Source organism: Nannobrachium achirus (genome assembly GCF_963921795.1).
Source record: "Nannobrachium achirus genome assembly, chromosome: 11".
Lineage (NCBI taxonomy): Eukaryota > Metazoa > Chordata > Actinopteri > Myctophiformes > Myctophidae > Nannobrachium > Nannobrachium achirus.
In genome coordinates this window covers 63,191,236-63,214,490 of record NC_137820.1, presented here as the reverse complement: position 1 = coordinate 63,214,490, position 23,255 = coordinate 63,191,236, and the positions used below count along the sequence as shown (strand labels likewise).

Genomic DNA, 23,255 nt, shown 5'->3' with positions numbered 1-23,255 from the left:
TATGTGTAGTCGCCTCTCCTGAGGGCCCCAGCACCCTCTGACTGCCCTGTGCTCCCATAAGGCTCCCCAGCCTGACAGGGAAGCGTCCGTCACCACCAACTCCCGGCGGGAGGGTAGTGCCCCCACGGGCACGCCCCGGCACAGTCTCTCCCTTCTCCTCCACGGCTCCAGCAACCGACGGTGATGACTGGAGATCGTCACCAGACTCTCCTGATCCCACACGGGGTCGAGGCCCAAGCCGTTGACCCACACCTGCAGAGGCCGCACTGACAGGAGCCCAAGAGGTACAAGCCTGGATACCGATATCAGTAAACCCAGCAGCCTGAGGAGCAGTCCATACTCGAGCGTGGTGCTTCTCCGCACATGAGACACAAGCTCCAGGATGCTGTCCACTCGCCGTGGAGAGGGGCAGGCCATCATTGAAACGGAGTTGAGGGCGATTCCAATGAATACAGTTTCCTGACTGGGAGTCAAGGAGCTCTTGGTGAGGTTCACTGTGAGCCCCAGTTGCGCCACATGGTTCAAGAGGGCCGATGTGTCGCTGAGTACCTGTCCTCGAGTCGACGCGCACACCAGCCAATCGTCGAGGTACGGGAGAATCCGCATCCCTCTGTCCTGGAGCGGGGCCAGCGCCGCCGCTACGAACCTGGTGAAGACCCGGGGGCTGAGAGAGAGGCCAAACGGAAGGACCCGGAACTGGTATGCCTGACCCTCGAAGGCGAACCGGAGGAACTGTCTGTGGTCTGGTGCTATTGGCACGTGAAAATAAGCATCTTTTAAATCTATACTGGTGAACCAGTCCTTTGCTGCCACAGCTTGGAGAACGTCCACTGGGCGCAACATCTTGAAATGAAAAGTCTTCAGGAATTGGTTCAGATTCCTGAGATCGAGGATTGGCCGAAGTGTGCCATCCTTCTTTGGGATAAGAAAATAATTTGAGTAGAACCCTCTTAGCCTTGCTGAACCAGGTACACTCTCTATGGCATCCTTCACTAGGAGCTCTGTAATTTCCTGTCTGAGGGCCTGAGACCTCAGCGGATCGTCGACCACGGTCATCCTCACCCCGGTGAATGCTGGGGGCCGACGTCTGAACTGAATCCTGTATCCTCCGGATATGGTGGAACGTACCCAGGGGTCCGAAGTTAGGGCTTCCCAGCGGCTTAGATGTTCTGGGGTGAACCGGCTGGGGCCCGGGTCGGGGGAGTCACGCTCGACTCCCCCGGCCCTTGAATGATTTGGATGATCGGCCGCCCCCACGCCTGGGAGCCCTACCTCTGGGCTCCCTAAAAGAGGGCTGTGGGGGCGCTCGTTGGGGCTGGTCGTGCCGAAACGAAGAGTCTCTAGCCGCCGATGATGAAGCGCTCTGACCACCAGATGCTGAGCGTTGAGTGCCCGTGCGCCTTGACTGCCGTGCGGGTTCCCGGCACAAGTCTGCGAACTGACGCCTGTACTTCTTCACCTCAAGGCAGCGGTCCAGGGCCTCTTGAGCTGAGGGCCCAAAAATCTGGCCTGGGGCAACAGGCAGCTTGCAGAGCTTCTTCCTGCACTGCGCTGACACAGGGGCCTGAGCAAGCCAGACCTGGCGACGAGCCAAGGTCAAGGTGGACATAACCCTTCCCAGGTCCTTAGCCATGTAGGCAAAGGCCCTGAGTGAAGCCTCACTCAGGCTCTGTGTTGCCGCTTCCCCCCCCGCCGCCACAAGAGACTTGTCCAGGGCCAGGACAAGGTGGGACATCGAATTCCCCACACGCGCCACCTGAGCTGCTGACTCATAAGCCTTGGTGATGTAGTCATCCGTCAGTCTGCATTGGGCCAGTGGACATTTAGGATCCTGACTAAGGGCCTCCTCTGGTGACACCACCAGGGAAGCGATTGAATTCTCCACCGCTGGCATATGGTCCAAACCAAACTGTGCCGCGTCAGCCATGGCACCCATGGCCCTGCGGTCTTGCGATGGATGACGATTAGACCTGGGATCTGCCCAGCATGATTGCAGCTCCGCAATGAAAGCCCTCGAAGGCGGCACAGAGAAAACTGGATCCGGCCTATGCCTGAAGAATTCATTGGAAAGCTGGGGCCCTTCAGTAGAGACCTCAATGCCCAGCCGCGACAGGGCAAGCTGAAGGTCCTCCTTGGTTGCAGTAGTAGCAGTACTTGCTCCTGACCCCTGTGAGCCCGACTCAGAGCGAGGGGCCTCTCCAACTGGCTCCTCATGATATGAAACCTCATTTGTGAAGAGAGAGTCTGAGGCCGATATAGACAGGACGTCCTCCAAACCAGCAGCCCATGCTGCAGCATGGTCCAGGCCCAGCTGCCTAGCATGGCGTTGGGGCCCTACGGTAGCAGCACCGGTGGTAGGGGTACGGGGCTGCAGGTTATAGAGCAGGGCCTTAATCTGAGCAAACTCAGCGGCCAGTGAGTCCACCGTGTGCGACGGGGGTTGCTGGTCCTCCTGACGCACCTTTTTCGCACCTGCACCTTCCCCACCAGCCGTTTCACGACGGCCCTTCTTGGCGCCTGCCTTCTTGGCCAATGCGTCCTTACTATGGGAGCGCTTGCTCTTAGAAAGCCCCCTCACTGGGCTCAAGACTGGCATGCCTGATGGAGGCATGTCCCTGCCCTCAGCCGTCGCCAGCCGTGCCTTCCTCGCATCCAAGGCCATGCAGCTGCAATTCGTGCACGCCTCCGTCGTCAAGGCTTGCCTCAGATGGTCAATGCCGAGACAGCGCGGGCACCAGTCATGACCATCCTCCATATCCAAATCGGCGGCGCACCGGGCACATGCGTTCTGCATGACTGGTGATTATAGCAGCTTTAACTGTAGCGAAGGAACGAACACCGCTCTCTGATGCTACACGCTTTTAAATGCCAGCACCGTGTGCTGTGCAACGCTGTAAACAAGCGACAGCTAACGTTAGCTTGTGGAGCGAAGACCGCTCTCTATGCTACACGCTTTTAAATGCCAGCACCGTGTGCTGTGCAACGCTGTAAACAAGCGACCGTTAACGTTAGCTTGTGGAGCGAACACCGCTCTCTATGCCAACGTTAGCCGCAGACCCACGCTGGTTAGGCTAATAGCGCTATCGCTAAACAACCATACACCAACACACTGCTGCCTTGCAGGGTTCACCAATAGCTATGTAGCGAAGACCACTATCGACGCTATAGTGAACGGCAGACGTGCTACACACGTGGGTCACAAACTCACAATACAATACAACTAGCTTTATGGAGCGAAAACCACTCTCGACGCTAGTATATTAGCAATTGGCTATCATCAGCCGTTACTTACCGTACTGCTTTCAGTCCCATCTTGAACAGGGTAAACCTTGCAGTCCACGTAGTCTCTAGGAGGGCGAAAACCGCAGCTCCCACCGTACCATATAGGTTTAGGTTATCGAGACTCCAACGCATCTGCTGTGTCGACCTGCGCTCTAGGCGAAAAGATGAAAGAGGGAGGTCCTTGTGTGCGTCCTGCCTATGTAGGCAGTGTACGTGCTCACGCACAGGCACACAGGGTCACGGGTGACTATGTTGTTATTAGAATTCGACCTCTGCGCAAGCGCGTGATGTTTATCCACGGTGTTCATACACCGCCCTCTGGCGGTTAGGAGGTATGAAATAGAACTGCTATTTTCTCAATGTTTGCCTCTTGCTTACTTCATATTTGACATTTTGGCCAGTTTGGTATTAAAGTCCTTAAATTGTGACTTTATAAATGTGCAGATACCCTGTATACACTTATACTGTATGTTGGTTTATTTACTGTTGAGTGAGAAAAATAAATTACATTAAGCTAATCATCTGGGGACCTCACACAATAATTTGGGGACCCCACTAGGAGTCCCGACCCCAAGTTTGAGAACCACTGCATTATAGTTTTAAAATATTCATGCACTTATAAGGCTTCATAACACTTGTTATAAATATGTATAATCACGTAAGACAACTTATAACAAGGTTTATGAAGTATCGTAAGTGCTGGTCATAATGCATTATTAGCTCAGCGAAAACGCTATAGTCAGTTACCATAAGACGCTTTATAACCGCTTGTGGTTTCCAAGCAGTTTAGCATCATTTCACATTATGTTAATTTCCTCAGCTCTTAGGCTGGTTGGCAGAGACCCTGCCCACCCTGAGGACGGTCCCTGGGGACTTGATGCACTGTGTGGCTCCGCTCTTCTCCTGCCTGGAGGACCGGAACGGAGATGTCAGGAAGAAGGCTCAAGATGCCCTGCCCTTCTTTATGATGCACCTGGGCTATGACAAGATGACCAAGGCTACTACAAAGCTAAAGGTGCATACCCAATCTTAAATCTCTAAATAGAATTAAGTGGTTTAATGAAGTAATACACGTACACATGGCATTTCATCAGCCGGTATAATGCAAATGTATAGTTTGTGGCTCAACAAAAATTTACATTTTCTGTTAATTTTCTCTTCCCCAGCCTGCCTCCAAAGACCAGGTGGTAGCCATGTTGGAGAAGGCCAGAGCAGTGATGCCGGCTAAACCAGCCGCCCCTGCCAAGGCTGCTGGTGGAAAGAGTTCTGCTGGATCCAAGGCTGCACCAGGTACATTGATTGGGCTGATCATCAGATGACTGATTCATGTACGGTAGATTTTATCCATGATTACCTCACCATTTAGGAACTAGCTTGTCCCATACTTCCTCAGCAGTGTAACCATGTATGGGGTCCTCGGGTTTCCTCTGCTGCCCAGCCTAATAGAACCATAAACAGTATATGTTGGAACACGGCAAAATCCTCAGTGTCTTTTTTACCCATAAGTGTACATGCCATAAATAAATAAAACAAGAGATGGTCAGTTTCTGTGTATAAGTAAATGCTTTGCTGAATTTAAACTGTTTGGAAGTGGCAACAACTGGAGCTCCCGATCGATGAACAGATGGATGAAGATGCTACCTTAAATCCCACACCCAACTGAAATTCAATGGCTGTCTTCTTCAGGGCCCAGGTCTCAACCAGTCGGTGAGGACTACGATGCTGTCGATGCCAAACCTGAAGCCAAGAAGGTCCGAGGTGGAGCTGCCGTCAAGAAGGTACATTTTGCCTGAACAAAATCCATCTACTTTTGGATTATAGTTTTAGATTATATTTTGGCACAGGGCTGCAAGTCTGCAAATATCGATTATGTTGTTATTATTATTATATCAGTTACTCTGGAAGCATGTTCTTTTTGTTTAGATCATTAAAAAAATACTTAAAGGAGCTATAGTCAACTTTTTCATTGTAGGGCCGACACTTTGTTTACATCTAACATATAATTTTCCAAAAGTCTGTCTGTCTGAGTGTCTGTCTGAGTGTCTGTAACAGCGTTTCTCCTCAGTGGCTGGAGCAATTGATCTGAAATCACATCACCATTAGCATATGAACACACCTGACATAACTGTGAAGCCCGTTTGTCACTTTCACAAATCGTATGCTGTATATTAGCATTTTTAAGGTGTATCTACCATCTATTCTGCATCTAGCATGAGGCACATCTATTCTGCATCTAGCATGAGGCAACATGTTTAACCAGCTGTGTGTGTGTGTGTGTGTGTGTGTGTGTGTGTGTGTGTGTGTGTGTGTGTGTGTGTGTGTGTCGGGGGGGGGGGGGGGGGGGGTGTATCTCTGTAGCCATTAAACTAAACGGGTATTTCTTACATTGATGCTCCTACATATTATCATGCAAGCACCAGTTAAAGTTACTTTCCATCCCTCATATACTGTATGCACAGTGCACATCCCATAACCCACACACTGCACATCATTTTGGAGCTCACATCTTTGAACGGGTAAGGGCTAGTCCTAGTCTATAGACTAGAATGTAAACAAAGTGTCGGTCTGACAACGGCCAAAATGATTATTTTATCATTATTTTACGCTTTTTGTGGTCATTTTTTAATAGAAACACATATATGAAGCTTATTTTTTTTATAAAATATTTTCGAAACATTTTTATTTTAGCATCCGTTTTTCAAGAAAAAGTTGACTATAGCTCCTTTAATTATTTATATACTATATCAATGAATCAACTCTAAAAATAGCCAATCTATACAACCCGCAAGTCATCATGATGTTTCGCTTTGGGTTATGTAGATCTGCAATTTTCAGTATTTTTGATTAATGATTTTCTTTTATTTTTTATAATCAATGTAATCAATTAAATAGTTTGACATGATGGCCATAGGCTGCTTTCACGTGACACCTCTCATGGTTGTCCAACTGGGGCCATTCTATTTATTATGCTCAGTTTAGACATTCATGTAAAGGTTATGGATTCAAATGTCCAATAGTGCAGCACTTTTGCATGTTGCCTGCTACCTTTGTTTATGTATTCAAATGTATTTTTTATCATTGTGCATATTATATGAATATGAACATTTGTTCAATTTACTTTCTAGTGGTTTTTCATTCATTTGTCATTTGGTCCCTTTTTCATTTTGTGGTGATTGTAAACGTGTTTTGTGACTCTCTACTCGCCCAGCCCCCTTCCCCTCTCGAGGAGACTGAACCCGCCCCCCTCCACACGGAGAAGGACAGAGACAGTAATAGTAAAAAGCCCCCCGGCAAGGGGAAGGGCGCTGCTGCCAGTCAACAGGTAGATGTGGGGCACGGTTTGTGTTGGGCTAACGAGTGTCTTCATGGTGAAATTCACTGAGGTTTAGGCCAGGGGAGGTCGGCTGCATAAGCAGAGAATGAAAGCTGCATCTGTCCTGACTTGCAGGACTCTTCAGAATGTATGTTTTTAAATCAATATTGACTTCTTTTGAATGGACGACAAGTAAGAAAACAAAGCTAGGTATTAGCATAATTGTTTATTACCTGTACATGCACTTAGGCGCACGCTGCAGTGGGGACAGTGAATCACATGCTTTACATCGCCAATACAGAGTCAACTTTATGTTTTCAATAGTTATTATATGATGTGATTTTTTTAAAACATCTTTGGAACTTAGAATGGGGGTAAAAAAAACCTTTGTGGCCCAGGTACTCCATGGGTACTCTATAGACACAGACAAGTTAGACTGGTCTAACCTGAGGATTTCTAGATGGTTACGTAGCTGCCCCCCAGGCCTGGCCTGTTTTTCATCGAGGACACTCTTTAGCCTGGCTCTGCCCCGGTCTGGCTTCCTTCCAGTGCACACTGGCCTGGCCTGGCCTGGCCCACCACTGGGCTGCTTCTAACCCTGTCTCTGTCTGATCACTAATATTACCTGAGATATTCAAACTTGACTGAATCAAAAATGTATTTATGTATATATACTGTATATATACATGAATGTTATTGTTATACTGTACATCAACATTAGTTAAAATCTATGCAGTTATGATTCATTTGTACAAGCTTACGAAATTGTAAGCTTGTAAATTAGATGGTCTATTTTTGCGCCTGACAACATCGTACGATGTTGGCCAAGATCAGTAGATTTAAGACCCCAAATCACTGCACTGCATGATTATGTTCTACATGTCTGTGTTGCACCTTATATGTCTGCTTTTTATTTTATTTTTTACATGTCAACTTAAGGCAACTTGTCTTGTCCTAAACCCTGCCTTCTGTCACCCTTGAAGATCCCTGTATTATATCACATAAACACACACAATTTAATTCACAGTGTACATACAGTATGTGCCCTCACTAGGGCATCCACCAAATATTCGAATATTCGAATATCAAAGTCACTATTCGACGTTGTTCACCAAAGTCGAATATTCGGTTATTTTTTTTTTTTTTTATTGTTTTCTCTTTAAAAAATATATAGTTTCTAAAGCTTGGCTAGATAGGAAGTCATAAGAATGAGTTGTCAATGCCCCTGGTGGATGTATTTGTTAATGCTCTATACCAGGGCTTGTCAAACCTTTTTAGGCTGTGACCTCAAAATAAGCATATTTGAACTGGCGACCCTGACAAGCACTTGGGATTGTAGGTATTACATTTAATGTGACTCAGTTCCGCAGAATATTGTGAAAATAGCAGATCTACATGCTCACAACGCCTCGCAACGTGAGGTGTTGTGAGCATGTAGATCGGCTATTTTCACAATGTTCGCCTCTTGCTTACTAAATATTTGACAGTTTGGCCAGTCCTGTCGAATATTCGACTATTCGAATACTTTGAGGTCGAATAATTCAAATACTAAAAATCACTATTCGTGAATGCCCTAGCCCTCACATTAACAAAAGAAAATAACAATTATTATTATTATATATATTGCAAATATCACTTTTGTAACATCCATGCAACACTTCGGCTCACTCACACACTTACAGTAAGCCTTATTTATACTTTGGAGAAAAAGTGTAAATGACCTCGCTTGACAGTATATTCACGTACGTCATATCTGTGGAGGGAAATCTTTTACCTTTTCGCCAAAGCATAAGTGGGCTTTAACACGTGTGCTGTCCAGTGACTGTGCTGTCACCATGCAATCCTTACCAGGGTGCTGCAGCTAAGAAGCCCTCAGCCAAAGGTGCTAAGGATGAGGAAGATAAGACTGGACCCATCTTTGTCCTCATCCCCAACGCCAAGGAACAGAGGCTCAAAGAGGAGAAACAACTTAAGGTACTGGGACGACTCCTTGTGTTTGACATCTTGTCTTGTCTGCTTTATGAATGTCTGACGTAATATCCAACTCCTATTCTGAATCTGTAACCCCTGAAAATGTAGCCTTTTATAGTCATCCATTATTTTATTTTTCTTAAAAGCAAACTGGAACATTAAAGCCTTTCCTTTCTGTATTACCTGACAAATATACTTATATATATTATATTATATATATTATCTGCCTAATTTACTTCTCTAGATCTTAAAGTGGAATTTCCAGACACCTCGTGATGAGTACGTGGAACAACTGAAAACCCAGATGACAACCTGCTTCGCCAAGTGGCTCCTTGACGAGCTGTTTCACTTTGACTTCCAGAGACACGTCAAGGCCATTGGAGTCATGATTGAGGTACCGTGCATTTGTTTGTTTGTTTCCCTTAGTTATCTCTTGTGTGTAGGGGTGCAAAAGTTAATTGAACCAATCCAGTGGTTCTCAAAAGTGGATTCTAGGGACTCTGTGGGTTCCTTTAGGGCAGGGGCGCCCACACTTTTTTGACGTGAGACTAGCTCAACATGATCTACCCATCCAAAATGTTTTAGCTGAGGGCCTAAGGGGGGCTTTGGAATAGCAGCACTGGCGTTAACATTTTAGATAAACAACACTTACTGTAAGGGGGAAATAAATGTGAAATACTGGGGGAAATGTCTTCATCCCTTTCTGTATGGAAGTGGAGGGTTTTGGGGTTCTTTACTGACTCTTGAACAAAGTATTGCATTGGAGGTTTGCCTACTTTAGAAGCCGTGAAGGGAGCTGACAGGCCCTTCTTGATGTCATATTGACATATTCTTTTTATATTTTAACTGTACATTTTTAGAGGCATGTCATGTGGTCTACCTGCACACCCTTGGTGATCTACTGGTAGATCACGATCTACCTTTTGGGCACCCCTGCTTTAGGGGGTTCTATATTGACCCGTACAATTCTGTAACTCTGACACTGTACAAATGGAACCAAATGAACCCGTCAGGTTCCATTTGTACACTGTCAGAGTTGAGGGGAGTTGAAATGTCAACGTTTGAGAAACACTGAACTAATCGCTACATAAAAACTGACCTGCTTGGTGTGTGTGCTGTATTGACAGAGGATGGAGTGCGAGAGCGACGCCACAATAAGCTGCCTGGACCTGATCCTGAAGTGGTTCACTCTGAGGTTCTTTGACACCAACACCACGGTGCTGATGAAGGTCCTGGAGTACCTCAAGCTGCTGTTCACCATGCTGAGCAGAGAGGCCTACCACCTCAGCGAGTACGAAGCCAACTCCTTCGTGCCCTACCTCATACTCAAGGTTCGCAACTACCTTTTTATTAACGTTTAGGCCTAGAATTATTGAATGCTTTAACCAGTGAAAAATAGCAGATATACAAGCTCACAGCGCGGCACCGAGTGCCGCGCTGCAAGCTTGTAGATCTGCTATTTTTGAAAAAGTTGTGAAAATGTGTGCAAATCTTTGAATATTATGTATTTTCAAAGCGAACGTTTGTAACTCAAATTTTGCTTCTGGGTGGTCCCTGGAACTAAATATTTTGAGATGGGGGTCCGTGGCCAAATAAATATAATTTTGGGGGTCCTTCACATGAAAAGGTTTGAGAACCACTGACATAGTAGTCTCTCAAGAACAGACTAACTGAGCTCCAGTTAAGTGAAAAGGACCTTTTCTTTGACGATGGCTAGCCAGATTGCTGACATTAGAAACAGACATTCCAAAAATCTAAGAAGGATTCAAAAGACTTCTAAGACTTATAGAATCGGGTCAAAATTCAATTTTTTTCCCCCCCAAAAAATAGCAGTTCTACAAGCTTGTATCCGCTCTGTGAGCTTGTATATCTGCTATTTTTCAATAGTTAAAGCATAAAATAACGATACACGATAATGTGTACCCGTTCTGAATGGGTTAACTGGCTGTGGAAGCAGAAGACAGACTTGCAGCATAAGCTAAGCAGTTCTACAGAATGGTGGCTAAAATGTCTTCTTCCTTCCTCCTTGCCTCCCCCCCCCCCCTCCCTCCTGTCCTTGCTTGTCCAGGTGGGGGAGTCTAAGGACGTGGTTCGTAAGGACGTGCGGGCCATCCTGACCATGCTCTGTAAAGTCCACCCGGCCTCCAAGCTCTTCCCTTTCCTCATGGACGGCACAAAGTCCAAGAACTCCAAACAGAGAGCTGGTACTGGTCACTCAGTGGATGACAACCTGATTCATTCAGCTTGTAGAATGAATGGCGTGCCAATTGTTGATTATTAATTTTTGCTGGATTCACATTAGGGTCGGGACGATAAGCGATATTATCATTTATCGTGATAAAAAAAACACTCATAATAATCGTATCGTGGAGATTTCATTTATCGTGATATCGTCCTCCGTCATGCACTGGGATCAATTCACCTTTTATTTGCCGAGCTGCATATCCGGTACCATTTAAACCCTCTATAATTGGTAAAAAGGTAATATACATACTTGATACAGACCTTTTTTCACTCTCTATCAAATGTCTTTGCCAAAAAATAACCAATCTACAAGCTCACAACGCGTCGCAACACGACACGTTGTGAGCTTGTAGATTTTTTGGCAACTGTTCCGCCCTAGGATAATGGGTTTTGATTATCGCGATAATATCGTAAATCGTGATTTCTTTTTGTCACAATAATTGTAATATGAAATTTTCACATCGTCCCATCCCTAATTCAAATGTAAATGTAGCCATTGCTTTTTGCGTTACTGATGATTAATTTATGCATAGTTCATCTCTACTCTATTTGAGTTTTCTTGTTGCATATTTTTATGATTTTCTTAAATGAATACCCTACGTCATCATACAAGAGTGTCCCACAAAACCAGTGAAAATACCCGATATACCAACTCATAATGTGAGCTTGTAGATCTGCAGTAGATTTTCATTATTTATAATCTTTTTATTTATTTATTTATATATAATTAAAACGAACGGTTTAGGTTTCCACTCGACAGCAACGATATCAGGTCAACATGGAGAATAACTCTCAAATACCTGGAAAGCGCCCGAGTCGCGTTAGATTTTAAACACTTTAACCATTATTTTATGCTTTAACTTTAGAAAAATAGCAGATATACAAGCTCACAGCGCGAGTGCCGCGCTGCGAGCTTGTAGATCTGCTATTTTTGAAAAAAAAGTGTTCTAATGATGTCATCTTTCTCCCTTGTTTTCTCAGAATGTCTGGAGGAGTTGGGGTGTTTGATCGAGGGCTTTGGGATGAATGTGTGCCAGCCAACTCCTGCCAAGGCCTTAAAGGAGATAGCAGTTCATATTGGAGACAGAGACACTTCTGTCCGCAACGCTGCCCTCAATACTGTATTGGCTGTTTACAATGTGTGTGGAGACCAAGTCTACAAACTCGTAGGAAATGTAAGACGGGCTACTATTCTGATAATATGACACAGACTGTAAAATAAACATGCATCTTAAAGTTATAACAAGACATATTCTTTGAAAGGTGGTTTGGTTGCACAGTTAACTAACCCAGTTAGGCCTAATAAAGTCTTCAATCTAACTCAAATAACTCATGTAACTCAAATTTTGCTTCTGGGGGTCCCTGGAACAAAATATTTTGAGACGGGGGTCCGTGGCCAAATACATATAATTTTGGGGGTCCTTGACATGAAAAGGTTTGAGCACCACTGACATAAAAACATAGTTTTTTCAAAAAACTTAGAAGGCTTTACAAGACACTTAACACGTTGCAAGCCGCGGCAGAACCCTCTGAACAGAGGTAGCGCCGAAGAAATAAGCCATTTATTTACAAACATGTTTTAAAAAAACAAAGCCCACATGATAACAACACGTACTGGAGTGCTCGACACAGCGTACATATTCATCCTGCAGAGGTCGGCGATCTTACTTTGGCGAGGCGGAGGGGAGATCAATTCCATTCGTTTACGTGCGGCGAAGCAGGGAAAGGAGCGATAGAGAAGCGGCGCCCGAACGTGATTGAAACCGCGATCCACGAACAGAGACAAAGACCAGCCATCTTGTTTGAGCTTCTTGCTGAGTTTCAACACTGGGGAGAGGATGAGGCTCCTCCTGGCCAGCCATCCATCCAGAATGTGAGTCAACGGCGTGGCCTGCTGGATATTAGGAGTATCACACCCAGCACCAGAAAATGACTGTCAGAGCATATTAACCCTTTCAGATCGCTCCAAAAAGACACAGAGAAGAATTTCCGATGTTTTTTTTTTTTTTATTATAATTTATATCAAAAGTCCGGGAATAGACGGCGTGGCTGATGGGACCCAGTAGGAAGTCCGAGGGAGTACGGCCAGGCTTAGAAGGTGTTAATAGTATCGGGTCAAAATATTCAAAGACGTGTACAAATCTTCATGGTCTTTCAAAAATAGCAGATCTACAAGCTCGCGTGAGCTTGTATATCTGCTATTTTTCAATAGTTAAAGCATAAAATAATGGTTAAAGTGTTCAGGCCTAAATAAATGGCTTTAATAACTCTTTCACATGCCCTCTCATCCTCATCTTCGCTCTTTCTTCCCCTGCCTCTCCTTCCTCCTCGGCTGGCCTCCCCCTCCCTGCTCTCTCCTCCAGCTATCGGAGAAAGAAATGAGCATGCTGGAAGAGAGGATCAAGCGTTCGGCAAAGAAGACCCAGGCTGCCCCTCCTAAGCAGCAGCCTGAGAGGAACCAACGAGAACACCCATCCAACCCCAGTGCTACCTTCCTCCGCAAGCCCGCCCAGGCGTCACAGGAGGACCCCAATAAACTGAAGTAATTTCACCACACTCTACCAAGGCATTCTGTTTGGCTTACTAGAAGCTGCAGGCAAAAACAAAAGGTCTTTGAAGCTGTACTGTATCATATATCCCATTTGTCTGTGAATAGAACTAGACCCCTGTGTGTCTATAGTGTATTAGAATTGTGGTTTTCCTACTTCAGTGTTTTCAAATCTAACATTCCCTACTACTCTTCCATAAGCATGTCTGTCATCCTGTCAACCAGCCATCTCTTTATTGTGACTGTTGTTTATCCACTGTGATGCGTTGAGATTCAGACCATAAACCTCTTTGACTTCTCTGTTTTCTGAACTTGCTCTTCTGTCTGTCATTCTTTCCTGATCTTTTATTACTGAATTCATTGCAAGTTCGGTTGCTCTCACAGACGTGTTCGGAGTACATATTAAAAGTACTGTATGGTCTTTCCAATGGACGCTGCTTTTGGAAATGTACACAGGGTTCCCACGGTCATGAAATTCCTGGAAATATTTTGAAATTAGAAAAATATTTTTCCAGTACTGAAAAGTTTTGGAATTGATCAAGGGTCCTGGAAGGTCCTGGAAAAAAATAGCTATGCATTGTCTTTGGTTATTAATTTTGTTAATACTTCTGAAATGACAAATTAAACATGGGCCAAATTGTCAAATATTAGAGGCAGAAATTGTGAAAATAGCCGATCTACATGCTCACAACGCCTCGCAACGCAGATCTGCTATTTTCACAATAAAACCGTGTTATACAAAATTCCTCAACTCTTCAGTTCAAATATGATTTCAGGGGTCACGGCCTGAAAAGGTTGAGAACCACTGGCATACACTACCTGTCTTTGGGCACTGCACATACGAGTAAGTGACTCGTTATTGAGCTGAATTATTGTTATATAGTCCTGGAAATTGGGTTAAATATTCTGGAAAAGTTTTGGAAATAAATTGGTAAAAATGTGTGGGAACCCTGTGTACAGCTCTGGACAGGAAACATGACTGTGAAACCAACCGATACATGTGTAATCAGTTCTGTTCTAACTGATTGCCTTTTTGTTTGTCTTTCTGGACGGCCAAGCAGCAGTCTGTCTGTCTGTCTTTTTCCATGGCTGCCAGACAAGTGGTCCAGCTGCCTGTCTTTCTGTCTGCTTGCCTGTCTGTCTCTTAACCCTTCATGTCTCTACTGTATGATTCCTCCTTTCTCCTCTCTGCCTGCCTTCTTCTCTGGATCAGAATAATGTATCGCACGTATAGGATGTGAGTACTACCTCCTCATGGCCCGCCTCCGTTCTCGGTTGTTGGTGGACATACTGTACTGTATGCTAACTGCACTCTAATATTGTATGCATCACTCATATTCTAAATCTCCCAAATAAAAATACCTACACTATACTCACAGGGAAATTTGAATTGTAGTCTGTCAACTATGTTTCATTGATGGGGAAAAGGTGTAATTTAGTTTTACACTGAGGAAAGCAAACTAGCTTAACACCAGTAAGACGCTCTGAGGGCGAGAAGCGACCGGTCACACTGAAACATCAGAGCTTCTTAATATGGCACAGTTAAGAAGCAAGAGTTAATCTATTAATCTGGCTGGTCGAGTGTGATTTCAGAACAGGTCAGCTATATCCATATCTGAAGTCCGTGAGGTCAGATGTAGAGGTATTGGCCAGCTCCATATATGGAGATGTTTTGGCCATATATGGAGCGTGACTTGAGGCGTGACGCACGCACAGACGGACATGATCTGCAGGTTCTCATACTAAATGCGACCTATGGTCGCAAAACATCATTTTGTCAGTTAAACCTTTTCCCCTCTATGGTGCATGTTTCTGCCCAGTAGGGCTGTCACAATTATTACATAATCGTCTAATCGTGATTATTTGATATTATCGCAATTAATCGTCATAATCGTGAATGTTGAAAAATGTCCGAAATAGTGGAAATAGCAGATCTACAAGCTCACAACGCGTCGCGATGCGACGCGTTGTGAGCTTGTAGATCGGCTATTTCCACTATCAAAGTTATTTTTTAAGTAGTAAGTTGTCAAATATGTCAGTAATTTCTTTGTATATTTAGGTTATGTGTCGTATCTACCATGTACAACTTCAAAGCCTAAAAGCCAAACAGAAATGTAATTATCAACGACAAAAACACAATTAAATCGTTAATCGCCAATTATTTGAGTGACAATTAATCGTCATGTAAAATGTCATATCGTGACAGCCCTGCTGCCCAGGTAACGTAATGGACTAATATTCAAATTGTCCTCATGAGTTTGATAGGAGTTTGTCGTCTCCTCCACAACCCTTCTCTTCTTCGTTACGTCATGATTACTCCGGATGGATGTTTCATGTGCTTTCTCATCGCGTACGTTTTGTAAAAGCTGACAGATATAACGTATTCAGTGGTCTGCTCCGCTATCCTGCTCCACAAACTGAGACGGCCCGTTTGTATGTGGCTAGAATGTATGGTGGATGTCCAGACACAAGTAATCACTGCTCAACATTTCCTAGAGATGCCTTGATTGAATCTTGATATCTGGACTTGGATATGTTTGCTCCAGTGCTATTGTCACATGATGGTCTGAAAAGGTTTCTCTGCTGTCAAAGTTTAACAGACGTTTCGTTCTGTGAATTCCTGGGTGACTGACCTTCCAAGAGAACAAACATTCCAAGTGTCGGGTGTTTGATAAGGCATCTTATTAAATGTTGTTCTTCCAGTGGGAACTGTTGCTTTACCTGGGGGTACTGATCAGCTCCAGTCCTGAGAACCCAATTGGAATATAGACAAGCAGACCTGATGAGTTTCAAAGATCTTCAGATTTGTGCGTCCCCAATAAAGGCGATGACTTTGGCCAATAAAGATAATGATGTAGGCTCTGTCTGGACCCTCAACTGGCTCTTTGTCAGACAAAGAACCACCAATTCCGTAGGCTGGAAAATATTGGAAGTATCCATGTTGTAGAATGTAGACGCAAACGGACAGTTTTCAGCCAGGACTGGAGCCGAATCAAATAAAAGAAGAACGTACTTGTCTTAACGTACTTTCTTCTTTCCTTCTCCTCTTGACGTGGCTTCCTCTCGCCAGCCAAGCTCGTCAGAACGCCGAGAGGGAGTCGTCGCACCCGTCCATCCCCAGGGAGTTCCAGTTGGACCTGGACATGATAGAGACGGACCACTGTGGGGTCAGCGAGCTGCCAGACCTGGTCCAACACAAACTGGACGAGCTGCTGGAGCCCATCATGATCCCTGAGCCCAAGTGAATATGGAAACACAGAATACACACACACACACACACAAACACACACACACACACACACACACACACACACACACACACACACACACACACACTAGGGATGGGACAATATGAAAATGTCATATCACGATTATTGTCACAAAAGAAATCGCGATTTACGATATTATCTCGATGATCAAAATCCATTAGCCTGGGGCAGTACATTTGCCAAAAAATAGCAGATCTACAAACTCACAACGCGTCGCAAACGCGACGCGTTTTGAGCTTGTAGATCGGCTATTTTTTGCAAAGACATTTGATAGAGAGTGGGGGGAAAAAAGACTGTATCAAGTACATATATTATAAGTACAATTTACCAATTATGGAGAGTTTAAGTGGTACTGGATATGCCGCTCGGCAAATAAAAGGTGAATTGATCCCAGTGCATGACGGAGGACGATATCACGATAAATTAAATCTCCACGATACGATTATCGTGTGTTTTTTTACCACGATAAACGATAATATCGCTTATCATCCCAACCCTAACACACACACACATGGACATAAACACACCAATACAATGTTTATTGTTGGGCTTAATTCTCCACCAGTAACGAGAGTTTTGTTGTGTGTGTTCAGGATGCGTTCGGTCTCTCCTCACTATGATGAGCTGCACAACAGCACAGCCTCCACCATCAACTTTGTGATCTCCCAGGTGGCCAGTGGGGACATCAACACCAGTGTACAAGCTCTGGCGCAGGTATTATTTAACTCAACCACGCACTGATCCAAGTGAAGTTTTGGTTAATGTAAATGTAAAGTACAATTGTATAGCCTTACTTATTAAACAATAACTGCTTTTATTCAATTTATGAAGTATCTGAGGAAGGGGGACATTTATCTTTTGATAATTTATCAGGAGTAAATGGGGTACTGAATATATGATTATAGTTCCTTAGTCTGCCTGCAGTTAAAAGTGATCATTTTAGCAAATGCCAAGTGCCATTTTTGTAGTTGGGTGACCTCTACTTTGTGTCTAAGCCAGGGGTCTTCAACGTTTCATGCCAGGGACCCCATAGCTGAGAGAGAGATGAAGCAGGGACCCCAGCTAGATATTGTATAGAATTGTGTTGTGTTCATAGATTTCTTAGACAGCTTAGACTTGTTTGACAGCAGTCATCACGTTGTGTATTTTCAGACATTTAACCACTTTTGAACCGTCAAATACTTTAGTCTGCTCTTCTATTCCCTCTACAAACCTCTTTGACAAAAATAGCCGATCTACAAGCTTACAATGCCTCGCAGCGCGAGGCGTTGTAAGCTTGTAGATCTGCTATTTTTGGCTAATGTTCCACTCAAAATAGGGATGCTAGGGTTCAAATGGTTAATGGAAAAAAAAAAAACATGATCCTATCACACAAAGATTTGCCCTGTAGTAACTCTGAGGACCCCCAAGGGGTGATGAAGACCCCTGGTCTAAGCTGTTTGTTCCTGGTCCTTCCTCTCCACAGATCGACGAGGTGCTGCGGCAGGAGGACAAGGCGGAGGTGATGTCGGGTCACATTGACCAGTTCCTAATCGCCACGTTGATGCAGCTGAGGCTGATCTACAACACACACATGGCTGACGAGCGGCTGGACAAGAAGGACATCTTCAAACTCTACAGTTGTATCATAGGAAACATGCTGTCGGTGAGTGGAACAAACAATACACTTCAATTCAGGGGTCCTTGCCATGAGAATGTTTTGAGAACCACTTTGACTATGGAAGCCCATTTAGGCCTGAAATTATTTACTACTTTAGCTATTGAAAAATAGCAGATATACAAGCTCACAGCGCGGCACCGAGTGCCGCGCTGCAAGCTTGTAGATCTGCTATTTTTTAAAAGGCAAGACAATTTTGTGCAAATGTTTGAACATGTGTATTTTTAAAGCGAACATTTGTAACTCAAATTTTGCTTCTGGGGGGGTCCCTGGAATTAAATATTTTGAGATGGGGGTCCATGGCCAAATACATTTAATTTTGACATGAAAAAGTTTGAGAACCACCGACATAGAAATTTAGGTTTTTCAGAAACATGTTAGGATTTAGGAGAGATAGAATCAGGTCAAAAGACGTGCACAAATCTTGACGATCTTTCAAAAATAGCAGATCTACAAGCTTGCAGCCGCGCTGTTATTTTTCAATAGTTTAGCATAAAATTATGGTTAAAGTATTAATGCATAATAATGCGTACCCGGCCAAAATGGGTTAATATAGATAAGAGAGGATTTGGGTTGTTAAAATATTTAATTGAACTGATAGCTCTGGTCATGTTCCACTCTCTCCATATCCTTTCCTTCTCTGTGCACCATCTCCTCAGCTGTTCTGGATGGAGTCTCTGGCCAAAGAAGCGTCCATGGGCGTGTTGAAGGACCTCATGCATGGTCTGATAACTCTGATGTTGGACGGCCGAGTGGAGGACATAGAAGACGGTCAGCAGCTGATCAGATCGGTCAACCTGCTGGTCGTGAGGGTGCTGGAGAAATCAGACCAAACTAACATACTTAGGTAAGCGCTAATGGATGTCATGTTTGATTTATACTCGTCGCTTGACGAAAATAACTAGCTGCAAGCCTGAATTGTGAGGTTGCAGATCGCATGAGTGTAATACAAATCAGGCTTCATGGGGTGATGTTTGATCGCTAACCCCCCTTGCCCATATATGGAGTCGTACGTACATCAAAGATGACTGACATCACAGGCAGGCCACATGAAGTCCAAGATCCACATGGGAGCCACACCGTTCCCATGTGGATGGAGTTCAAAATACTTCCCAACCCTGTTTAAAGACCAAAGTTAAAATAACTTTTTGGAGTTGGTAAATTCTGTTGGATTTTCTCCCCTGGGACCTGTTCAATAGTTTTAAACAAATTCTGTTGGATTTTCTCCCCTGGGACCTGTTCAATAGTTTTAAACATTTATTAACTTAAGTACCTCTCCACCACAGCGATGTCGTCTATACAATTCACCCTTTATCAAGTCCCGGCCATTGTCCCGCCCCTCTTCGCACCCATTGGTTGCTGACAAAAGTCCTTTCTCTCCATCCACTACCATTGTAATTCAGTTGTTTCATATTGTTCTGTGTATTCGATTCTAATTTCAATCTTGGTTTCAGTAAAAAGGTGCCTCTCAGTGGCAGTATAGTGACTGGGCATGTTTTTAAATGTTTTTATTCCTCCAAAAATTATGTTTTACACTTTTCCTATCCAGTGCTCTGCTGGTGTTACTGCAGGACAGTCTAATCACTACAGCGGGTTCCCCCATGTTCTCTGAGCTGGTCATGAAGGTAGGCATTTTCAAACATTTCAGTTTGTTCTTGGCCTTGGGGCTGTTCAGTCATTTCATGAGAATTCATGTGTGGAAATATGTGCCAAACCAATAAATGCACTCTCTTTCCCTCTCTTCCTCCTCCACAGTGTCTGTGGAGGATGATCCGATTCCTTCCAGACACCATCAACAGCATCAACCTGGATCGTATTTTACTGGACGTCCATAATTTCATGAAGGTCTTCCCCAAAGAGAAACTCAAACAGCTCAAGAGCGACGTTCCACACAGGACACTGAAAACACTGCTGCACACACTCTGCAAGCTCACGGGCGCTAAGGTACAGCCCATGCAAATCTACACAGAACACCCACCCCGATTATCATGTACTGTATAATCGTGCTGTTTCCAAACAATGCTAAAGTTAAAGCTAATACTGTCTGGAAACTATTTCCATTTAATCTCTACAGCAGGGGTCTTCAATGATTTCAGGCCAAGGACCCCTTAGTTGAGAGAGAGATGAAGCAGAAGCACAACCTGTTCATAGATTCCATATAGTTTCATCATTTGACAGCAAAATCGGTGTATTTTTGATTCATGTCAATTTGTGTTTTCAGATATTTAACCACTTGAACCGTCAAAACTTATATAAACTTGACCTTTTGCTCTGTACTTAGTCTGTTCTTTTTCCCCTCTACACTAAACCCCTTTGCCTAAAATAGCCGATCTACAAGCTTGTAGATATGTTATTTTTGTCTAAAGTTGTAATAACTCTGAGGACACCCTAGGGGTCCCGGACCCCCTGTTGAAGACCCCTGCTCTACAGTTCACAAAAACTGTTTCTCATAATAATTTGCCATTCAGTTGCTCAATATGAATTAACAGTTGAGCCAGTTCTATGCATGTGAAAGTTAATAAGTACCTGGTGGCAAGGTTTAAACAGGTACTTCTACATAACACTTGTTTGGCCAGCAACTAGTAGACGGTGTAGTTAGTATTGTGATTGAATTCATATTATTGCGACCGTAGGTCGCATTTACTACCAAAACCTCCACAGGCTGTCTGTCAAATTTTGCACACACACTCCTTGACTGCCAAACTACAACCTCCAAGGACCCCCGGAGCCCCAGGGACCCCCCAGATGTAAAAAATGACCAAATGTGCTCACATGTCAGACGTCACACTTTTTCCCTGCTTATATCTCCCCACCCGTTGACCCGATCCATGCCAGATTTTACACACACACTCCTTGCCTGCCAAACTACAACCTCCAAGGACCCCCGGAGCCCCAGGGACCCCCAGCTCCCTGGGGGACCCCCAGATGTAAAAAATGACCAAATGTGCAAAAATGACCAAATGACCACCCCAACGGGGCTGCTCACGGGGAATTCCCGGGGACCACCGACTCCTGGTGCTCCAGAACGGATGCAAAAGTGGTGGCGCCCCCAGTGGAGGACCCCCTGCCACTGCAGCGCACATAAAATGCCGTAACTCGGGCTAGGAGCGTCCGGGAGAGCCGGGGCCGGTACCTATTCGTCCGCCAAGGCAACGCGGAGACCCCACCCCTCATTTCTCACATGGCCCTATTCTAGCGCCACCTTCAGGCCGATTTTTAAAACACATTTTTGGACACTGCTCCTACAGTTTTTGCCCTAAAATCACGAATATCACTACACAGCATGTCTACACTCATGTCATCAACATGGATCAGGAAGATTTGGGAAAAACACATTTTTGCCCTATTTGTGGAGATAAGCCACCTACGGTCGCTTATCTCCCGATTAGGGAGTCTTACTGGTTTTTATTGGAATCATGGGCATCATCATTAATGATGGGTAATTGTTAATTTCCTTCCTATATTTATTTGTGAATATTCTTTAGATTCTTGACCACATGTCAATGATTGAAAACCGCAACGAGTCTGAGTTGGAGGCCCATCTGAGGCGGGTGGTCAAACACTCTGGAAACCTGTCTGGAATCAAGAGTGACCGAGGCAACGAGAAGTCAGGTCTACGTATGGTGAGGAACACACACGTCCCAAACAAAGTACACACCACCACGTACACACACAAAGGTGTCTGTCGATTTGTAAACTTACATTTGTATTTATTTTATGCAGGATGAGAGGATGTCCAAGGCTAAAGTCAGCGACATCCTGTCAGAGATCTTTAAGAAGATCGGCTCCAAGGAGAACACTAAAGAGGTCTGTTCAGCTCTTTGTCTTCATTATTCAACCCCTCTGACAAATGTGGTCATTAGTGTAACCACTGTTCCTTTGACTTAGAACTTGTGAACTATGCTCAAAACTGTACTTTTTGGAACATTCAGTGTCTGCAATTGTTTTATATCCTTTTTTGTACAAAGCAATAATCTCTCTCTGAACTTTTCTGACCATTCCTTAGATTTAGCCATGTTTCTAACTGCTCTAATCACAGTCAACAAGTCAACAAACTTCTAGTCAGGCCAGATTGCATATCTGAAGCAACTATTTAAGCCCTTTATTTGTCGATTGCAGTTGATTACAGATGTTTTCAGGTGTAATTAAGAGTTGAATAATTGAAAGTGACATTTAGTATTTAATTTGGTAAAAAAAAAAGTATATTTACATAACCAGATTTGCAGAGGGGGGTTGAATAATTTTGAGCACAACCGTACAGAGAGTTGCATTCCTCTATCACATTTCCTACTACGTTGCACTGGAGTAGACGTGTTTCTGTCCTGTTATTTGAGCCACTATAAAGTTGTGAGTAAGAAAGGACTCCTCATGTGTGCTGCCACTGTCTGCAAACGTGTCCGCCGTGTGTCCATCGGAAGAGAGGGAAAGAGAGAGCTCATTTGTTGGTTTCAAAGTCATTTTTGGCACTTACTGTATTTGCACACAAGATTGCACCATTGGTGCATGAGAAGCTCAAGAGTCATACAGTGTACTTTGAATTTGCCATTCAACTGACAAACTTTTAGATTTCATTATAATATACATTTGATTTTATAACACACTTGACACAGATCTCTAAGTGCTACATGGCACAAAACGTCAAGCTAAAAAGTAAGAACAACGAAATGAATAGAATTCAGATAAATGGTGAGATCTCCTGTCCATGGTTCTCAGTACAAAACCGTGGTGTAACTGTGTTTGTGTCTCACCTCTTATCATTTAGATCAGTGGTTCCCAAACTTGGGGTCGGGACCCAAATTATTTTGTGGGGTCCCCAGATGATTAGCTTAATGTCATTTTTTTTCCTCATTCAATGGTAAACAAACCAACACACAGTATAAGTGTATACATGGTATCTGCACATTTCTAAAGTGACAATTTAAGGACTTTCAAGACCAAACTGTCAAATATTAAGTAAGCAAGAGGCGAACA

The 23,255-nt window shown here is 44.1% G+C and overlaps 1 protein-coding gene across 2 annotated transcripts in view; it reads left to right on the top strand.

The window, feature by feature from the left end:
• The window catches only part of ckap5 (cytoskeleton associated protein 5), a 54,861-nt gene that overhangs the window by 23,369 nt on the left and 8,237 nt on the right, over positions 1-23,255 (top strand). Inside the window, exons 24-41 of one of the 2 annotated variants that reach the window (XM_080736593.1) lie at positions 4,103-4,297; positions 4,449-4,572; positions 4,969-5,060; positions 6,491-6,604; positions 8,447-8,569; positions 8,811-8,960; positions 9,694-9,897; positions 10,635-10,770; positions 11,792-11,985; positions 13,174-13,352; positions 16,429-16,599; positions 17,221-17,341; positions 18,093-18,272; positions 18,944-19,131; positions 19,834-19,909; positions 20,040-20,228; positions 21,770-21,907; positions 22,008-22,091. In XM_080736593.1, coding sequence (XP_080592719.1) covers positions 4,103-4,297; positions 4,449-4,572; positions 4,969-5,060; positions 6,491-6,604; positions 8,447-8,569; positions 8,811-8,960; positions 9,694-9,897; positions 10,635-10,770; positions 11,792-11,985; positions 13,174-13,352; positions 16,429-16,599; positions 17,221-17,341; positions 18,093-18,272; positions 18,944-19,131; positions 19,834-19,909; positions 20,040-20,228; positions 21,770-21,907; positions 22,008-22,091 — 2,658 coding nt within the window. The remainder of the gene's footprint in view (positions 1-4,102; positions 4,298-4,448; positions 4,573-4,968; positions 5,061-6,490; positions 6,605-8,446; positions 8,570-8,810; positions 8,961-9,693; positions 9,898-10,634; positions 10,771-11,791; positions 11,986-13,173; positions 13,353-16,428; positions 16,600-17,220; positions 17,342-18,092; positions 18,273-18,943; positions 19,132-19,833; positions 19,910-20,039; positions 20,229-21,769; positions 21,908-22,007; positions 22,092-23,255) is intronic. The other variant, XM_080736594.1, reaches the window with a different exon arrangement.